The sequence below is a fragment of the Medicago sativa genome, chromosome 2 (assembly GCF_051527215.1).
Source record: "Medicago sativa cultivar Bolivia chromosome 2, Bolivia_mono, whole genome shotgun sequence".
Lineage (NCBI taxonomy): Eukaryota > Viridiplantae > Streptophyta > Magnoliopsida > Fabales > Fabaceae > Medicago > Medicago sativa.
In genome coordinates, this window is record NC_140750.1 from 9147692 (window position 1) to 9155770 (window position 8079).

General features: G+C 31.8%; 1 protein-coding gene across 2 annotated transcripts; it reads right to left on the minus strand.

The window, feature by feature from the left end:
• Positions 1-3958: 3958 nt before the first annotated feature.
• LOC146944285 (F-box protein At5g46170-like) lies at positions 3959-6654 on the minus strand. Of its 2 annotated transcripts, XR_015025891.1 has the most exons (3): positions 5238-6654; positions 4807-4939; positions 3959-4427 (listed from the first exon to the last, which is right to left on the minus strand). XR_015025891.1 is itself a non-coding variant. In XM_085742684.1 (2 exons), the coding sequence occupies exon 1, from the start codon at positions 6426-6428 to the stop codon at positions 5259-5261; it is 1170 nt and encodes a 389-aa protein (XP_085598810.1). In that variant the 5' UTR covers positions 6429-6654; the 3' UTR covers positions 3959-4427; positions 5238-5258. The 2 variants fall into 2 exon arrangements, 1 of the variants encoding a protein (XP_085598810.1); XM_085742684.1 differs by lacking the exon at positions 4807-4939.
• Positions 6655-8079: the final 1425 nt, after the last annotated feature.

Consider the following 8079-nt stretch of genomic DNA (forward strand, 5'->3'; position numbering starts at 1 on the left):
ATTTAGCCATTACCAAAAAGGAAGAAGAAAAAACAGAAATAATGATAGTCAAACATTTTGGTTACAACTTACAACCAGTCGACATGGGCATGAGTAGTGAGTGAGTGCAATATATTAGTATAAAAATAAACAATTATTATTACAAATATATATGTATATAATGATAAACTTTTAATACATCTCATCAATTATAAAATAGGATGTGGTGTGGTCTGTGATTTGTTTGAAACATAGAGGGGGAAACCACACAAAATCAATATATTACTTATAATTTTATCAAAATCTAGGGTGTATTTGTAGACCCAAATTAAAATGCATGTAGGTCCACCATTGGTTACTAGCAAAAAAGAACAATTTTCTAGACAAAGAAAAGTTTGATTGTTGTCCAGTCCCTTTACACAAAATCATGTCGATTTCAATTTCAATTATGAAGGTCATGTTTTGAAAACAAGAAAAAAAGCAATCAGACTACTTTTGTGGTAAATTTAAGAGATGGGGTTTATCTTGGGGGAGGCTGTTGTGTTTTGTGATTAGAAACAGAGTTGTTACTAATAAATCCACTTTTTTTTTTTGTTAAATTTTTACTAACAGTCGATTGACAGAGTTACATTTCACAATAAAATATTGATTTCTCTAATCATATAATAACATCATTATTAATTTTCTTTCAAAAAAAAAACATCATTATTAATAAAACCTTCTTTCGCATCATTGTTAATAAAACATGGACAACATAGATAGTAATAAGAGAGGTTCTTTTGAATTTGCTAAAAGATGTCATTAGCCAAATTTATCTTCGTTAGAAAAATAATTGAAAAAAAATATAAAGGTTTCGTTGAACTTAATTCAGTTGGTAGAAACATTATATTAATATATAATGATTAAGACTCGAACTCTAAATTGTTCACTTATTCATTTTAAGATGTATAAATTTATTTCTTACCACTATACTAAAGATACAGTTTGAACAAAAAAAGAAAAGAGAGACAGAGAAAAACTCATGATTCTAGGTCATAGTTTTGTGTTGTAATATGTTCTCTTTTTGGTTAGAACCGTTGTGGGTTGGTAGTAAATAGTAATTGACCAGTTGATGGACGGTTAAATTGAGTTTATGATAAATGGTTGGTTCATACAACAGTCTCAATCATGTTACCAAACAATTTGCTTTTATTTGTCTGACACTTTCGTTAAATAATTCTTTCAATAATTAAATGAACTATTAACAAACAAGTACTAGTATGTGATATTTTACTTCATACTCCCTCCGTCTCACAATAATTGTCACTTTAGCATTTTTTCCTTATCTCAAAATAATAGTCACTTTAGAATACCAATGCATCATTTATTACTTTTTTCCACTACCATACCCTTATTTATTGAATTTCATCTAACTTAACTACTCCACTAACTACAATTAATAAGGGCATATTAGTAAATAATATTGATTTTACCATTGAAATCAACACAATTAATCATTTCCTTAATTACCGCGCACAAACCTTAAACGACTATTATTGTGAGACGGAGGGAGTATTAAAAAAAGTTACACTAGTTACTCTTCTTGCATAATGATATTGATTTGAATCAAATAACAACCTACTCTAGTGAAATTGTTTACTCCTCTTTAGATAAATCTAGGAGTAGTCTATCTACTTGGCTATAGTATAGTATAGTACTCCTACAAATTTGCAAATGTAAATGTTTGGAGTTAATGGTACACAGCATAAGTAGATTCACTATACAAATCTGACTGGCTAATTATGTTGTATTAAATTCGGCTACCTATCACAGGGGACCATCCTCCCTAAAATTAAAGGCAGCCAGTTAGTGGTTTTGACACGGTGTAACAAAAAAATCAAATTCTTGAAGTACGAAGACGCCATGTGAGCTTTAAAGGAAGCCAATTTTATCTATACTGCATGCATGTAATATAAGTTAGAGAAATGTTAACTTGTGCCCTTAAGGCATAAGTTAATGATTCAAATATAGAAATACTTTATTGGAAAGTGTGCATTGTATTTACTCCCTCCGTCTCTAAATTATTGTCGTTTAAGGTTTGTGCACGGTTATTAAGGAAATGATTGATTGTGTTGATTTCAATGGTAAAATTAATATCATTTACTAAAATACCCTTATTAATTGTAGTTAGTGGAGTAGTTAAGTTTGATGAAATTCAATAAATAAGGGTATAATAATGGAAAATAATAATAAATGCTGCATTGGTATTCTAAAGTGACAATTATTTTGAGAAAAAGAAAAAATGCTAAAGAGACTATTATTGTGAGACGGAGGGAGTAATATTTAACTTTTTAATGAATTAAATGCACAAAATTTTAGAAAATATTTCTTCTTTTAGGTTTCTTAACATGTGCCATAAGGGCACAAGTTAACACTACCCTATAAGTTACTATCAACTAGCAATATAGCTGGCTAACTTTTGCATTCACAGGACTTAAGATGTATGGTGCGTAATAGCAACTGTTTTCAATTATTATCAGGGAAATGTTAACTTGTGCCCTCAAGGCATAAGCTTAGAAGACAAATGTAGAAATTTAATTTTGAAAATCGTGCATTCAATGTCTTAAAAGTTTAAAAACTTATTTTTTCAATACAAAATTTATGTTTTAATTCCTTTTTTAGATTCTTAACTTATGCCCTAAGGGCACAAGTTAACATGACCCTTATTATTATGTCACTTATAGTTATTCTTAATTGATAATTTGATATACAATCTTGCGATGCTTTTCAAATATCTTATGACAGCTAAGCTAGATCAAACTTTAGCTTAAGGCTTTCCAATAATTAGGTTTATTTTCTTCAATACTCTCGTGCCAATAATTAACATGTCAATGTCATGTTATGAAACATATAAAAATAGGCTTAATTACATGTTTGGTCCCTTATGTTTATTTTAGTTTTCAAGTTGGTCCCTTACGTTTTGAAAGTTTCAAGTTGGTCCCATACGTTTATTTTAGTTTTCAAGTTGGTCCCTTACGTTTTGAAAGTTTCAAGTTAGTTCCTTATGTTTATTTTAGTTTTCAAGTTGGTCCCTTATGTTTATTTTAGTTTTCAAGTTGGTCCCTTATGTTTTGGACCGACTTGAAAACTAAAATAAACATAAGGGACCAACTTGAAAACTAAAATAAACATAAGGGACCAACTTGAAACTTTCAAAACGTAAGGGACCAACTTGAAAACTTTTAAAACGTAAGGGACCAACTTGAAACTTTCAAAACGTAAGGAACCAACTTGAAAACTAAAATAAACATAAGGGACCAAACATGCAATTAAGCCTATAAAAATAAATTAAAAATTTATGATTTCTAGGAGGAGTTTTTCTACTTTACTAAAATTTGTCGTATCAATAAATAATACAACAAGAGATTCCAAATCTAAAAACTGTGTGTGGGTTAAAAATTTATACCGACAATTACATCTTCACATATCAATAAATAATAGTATATAATATGTATTATTTGTTTTTCTTTTTGTTTTTGAGAGAACATATATCTATTATTTGTTGTCAACAAAATAGTTACGATTTTCCTTCAAAAAAAAAATAGTTACAATTTTTCTTTCATTAAATAATAATTAACCTGATATCATTTTTTTTATACAAGTGTACGTGCGTGTGTGAGAGATCAAAATCAGCTTATGAGTAAAAAATATGAAAAGTTCAAAATCATCTCTTTTAACTAAAAGGGTATATTTAAGCTTCATGCCCAGCCCTTACCTTGTAGATCAATTTTCCGAACTAACCAAAAAGCTCAATTCAGCATTTAATCAGTTCATGAGCTGAATACTACTGAAAATTTCAATCTCGGTGCAATTAATTCACTGGCCAACAAGATTTTCAGCACAAGTTGAATTCAAATCCTTGGGGCATGAATCATATGATTTATTGAACTGTTTACAAATTCATTCACAAGTAGGAGTTACTAAATATGACAAAGTTGAGTGCAGGAACAAGTATTGCACCGTATGATTGACTCATCCAGAAGTTATATAAAATTACAGAAGCAAAAGTACATTGCTCATTTAACTTGAGAACAATATATCACAAATGCAAACCAAACGGATAAATAACCTAGAATATTCACAGATGGTGACCTGAAAAGGGCATATAACTACAACAAACTCAAAGATCTTACAACAAGATCATCCTAGTTGCAGGTCTTATAAAAGCATTGCCATAAATTTAAAAAACCAGCAGATGCATTCAGTATCTCAGTTCAAGCAAGATAGGTAAATGATTTGCAGCTCTTTTCATAATTATAACTACTACTCATATGGGGGCTGCACAGTTGATCAGAAGCTGGAAAGAGCAAGATTCAGGTGGCCGGGCTGCTTCCAAACAAATTCTGTTTTCTGATTCCTTCTATATCAGGAACTTCATGTTCCCCTGTTCTTAAATGATTCTACATTCCCTGAAATTTCATTCCAAACAAATAAATAAGAGTATTCTTAAACATACATTGAAGGAATAATAATGTAATGCTAGATCAAAAGAATCAAATCACTAAACTACAGGAAACAAGATCGCAAAATAAGCACTAGAAAGTAATAAAAAAATTGTAAGCAACAGGCATTCCACACATACTTTTTCCAAATAGAGATATATAAATAACAGACCCAAGCTGAATTTTGTCATTCTACCACTTCTAAAACAATTCGAAGACAGATATAGCATATAGAATTACGTTATCACTACAAGCATTTAGCATTAAAGTGTACCAATGAAGAGCTCTCGAGTTGAAAACTAGTATCACATAGACAAGAAATTAGATCCAACAAACCAAACCTAACCTGAGAGAATTCTTTGAAACAAGCATAATTAAAAGGAGACACAGGCAGATTCAGATTGTAGGCAAACACAAGGTTAAAAAAATCCATGATTGCAATCTGAGCTGCGACATTAAGGTTTTTGATGTATCCACAACTGCAATTGAGGCCACATTAGCCACATTTGACCGCAATTATCCACAATATAAAGGATCACACGTATGACCAAAAATAAAAGGCTCGCACACAAACACACACACACACACACACACACACACACACACACACACACACACACTAAGCTCGAGTAGCAATCCATTAACCTATCACAAAATCATTCTTAGCAAATTGTTTAGCAAAAAACAAGAATGCAACTTCATATTTATATTGACCTAAAGTATAAATCAAATGATAGATAAAAAAAACAGAGGAAAACAATTGCGAAAAAAATGCACCTTATACGGGAGCAAAAAGCATCAAAAGGAATTCATCTCAAGGCAATAAGTCCTCCTCTTAATAAGCATCGCAGCAGCAGACCTATAAGGTTCTTCAAACGCCGTCGAAACCCAAGACAAATCAGATCCTTCCTTCTTGCCAGCGGTAGGTGACAATTCACTAGGCCTAATAGCAACAAGAGTAGCCCCTTTCAAAACAACCCCATCAGGCAACTCCAAATGAGGCGCATACCAAAGCCTCATATTAAGAGCAGGAACGAGTGTCCTCTTTGAAGCCGAGGAAGCCGAAAGCGGCTTCACCCTCAACTCCTCAAGCTGATCCCTGTTCATATACAACACACCTTGACCATCTGCATCAGTTAACACCAAATTATCCAATGTCTTATGCTCTGAAATTATCGGTTGCAATAAGTAATGCCTTGCAGATGCAGCAATCAATGAACTAATTGTCCAAACTACCCTCAATTTCAATCCACCGTTCGTGTAAAACGAATCCGGTATACTTCCATTATCATCACCACCACCATTGTTATTTGCACCACCACCATCAACAGCAACACCCCCATCTTGAGATTTTGGTTGCAAAACAGAAGAAGCACCTAAAATGACACAATTATCAAGAGTTGAACCAAAATCAGCTCTCCATTTCAACAAAACCCCATCTTCAATCCCTAATTCACCACTAGGAAGCTCAATCCTCAACAAACGAATCTCGTTAAAATTCTTCAAAACCTGAGTAGGTGAATGATGTGTAACACCACCATCACCATCCTCCTCACTACCAACAGCAAGAGGCGAAGATCCAGAACCCGAATTCACCGACGAATTCGATCCCCTTTTCGGACCCAAAAATTGACCTAAAGTTTGAATCGGTTTAGCAATTCCACCAAAAACCAACCTCAACAAATTCCAAAACGGACCGCGAGATTTATCACTCGAATTCACAGATGAATTCGAATCATCATCGGAAATTACACAATCAACACGAACAACAACGTTTTCAACTTGTGGAACTAAAGAGTGAAAACGACGCGAAACGACACAGCATCGACCAAGAGCTTTAACATCACCGATCTTGTTGAAGACAAGAAGGAGAAGAGAATCAGGGATTCGATCGAAGTGGTCAATTTGAGGGAAATAGGGTTCAGGGTAGATCCGATTTGGTTGTTGATCTGCGCGAATTGAACACATGGTGGTGTAGATCGAGAAAAGGGGGTGTGATTTGGGGGTAGATCTGAAGAATTGAGAAATGAATCTGGTGAAGGAGAAGATTTGGATGAAAATGAGAAATGAGGTTGATGAGACAAATCTACGGTTATGGTTTTGTCTTTACATATAGACAATACAATAGAATAGAAAAGATAAAGGGAGAGAGAGATGAGATATTATGATTTATGGGCTGTGATTGTGTCTGTGTGTCAAGCTATGCCTGCTGCTTCTATATTTATTTTTATTTTGTCAAGAACAAAAATATATTTTTCTAATAAAAAAGTTGGATATGATTATTATTATTTTTTAGTTTACACCTAAAAATAAATATTATATTAGCCGATATTGGTAAATAGACGATTGAGCTTTAGGTGAGAAGAGAGTTCTCAACAAAGTGAAAGTTAGGCAATGGCTAGAGTCGTCGAATGAGAGGAGTTGTTCTCGAGACCATTGATGCAAAACATGAATTGTCTCGGACTGAGTCAAAACAATGTGAAACAACACAATATTGACCTAGAGATTTAAAATCATCAATCCCGCTGAAAATGAGAAAGATGATAAAATAAAGGATTCAATCAAAATAATCAATTTGGGGAAAATGTGGTTTTGGGTAGATCCGATTTGCTTGATCAGCGCAAATTAAACACATGCAGTGAAACAAAAGTTAAGTCTAACAAATAATTGTTTCACCCAAAAATCAAAATCAAACACAAATTTTCATAAACTGATTCATCATAATATTTTTTAATTTAATGGAATTATAAATTATTATTAATATTGTGTTTCTATTTGCTTTCGGTTTGTGATTGCTTTCTTTTATTTTATCTTTGGCTTAATTGCACTTTTGAATTTCTAAGAATCACAATTGTGTGATTTTAATCTTAATTTTTTTTTTTTTTAGATGTTGACCCCAATATTTAGAAAAAAGATGTTTGGTTAACATTATGATATTTTCAGAAACCTTAAAAATATAGATTATAACAGGTAGTTTAAATTTATTTTCATCTTTATGAAAACTTTATTCCCACCCTTTTTTTTTTGAGAATTTTTTTCTATTCATAGGAGTAGTTTATATATAAAATAAAATTTAATAAACTTGTGACAAACATAAACATATATATTTATATCTTTTATACACAGACATTTGCAAATATAACTTAAAACAAACTCATCCTTAATTCTTATTTCATTTTCCTCTAATTTAGGTTGAGGTGAAATCATTTATTAAAGTGACACTCAAACTTTTATAAGCATTGTGACTTTCCTTAATAATATTCGTGGGAGAAATGCTGCAAGTAAGAAGAAAAAAAATAATGGATTAGATTCACGAGATAATTAATAACATGGTGTGTATTGGAGCCACGTTCTTAAGACTAATTCATTTTTATATCTTTTGCATGAACAACTTTCGTACAATAATATGGACCCAAGTTTATTTTAGGAAATCACTATTTTAGAAGATTGAAATTGTTAGCAGTAGCGATTAAACTATCAGATCTCTTCCCAATATATTTCTATGAGATTCAGTCTTGTGGGTTAGCTATATATTGTGAATCTTGCTTAATTATTTAGACCATCCGGTCATTATTATAAACAAAGATTTACATTTTAAATTTATTCAATTAATAATGTA

What these genes read in the sequence shown, in the direction of transcription:
- LOC146944285 (XM_085742684.1), bottom strand. Translation starts at nt 6,428, where the DNA reads ATGTGTTCAATTCGCGCAGATCAACAACCAAATCGGATCTACCCTGAA.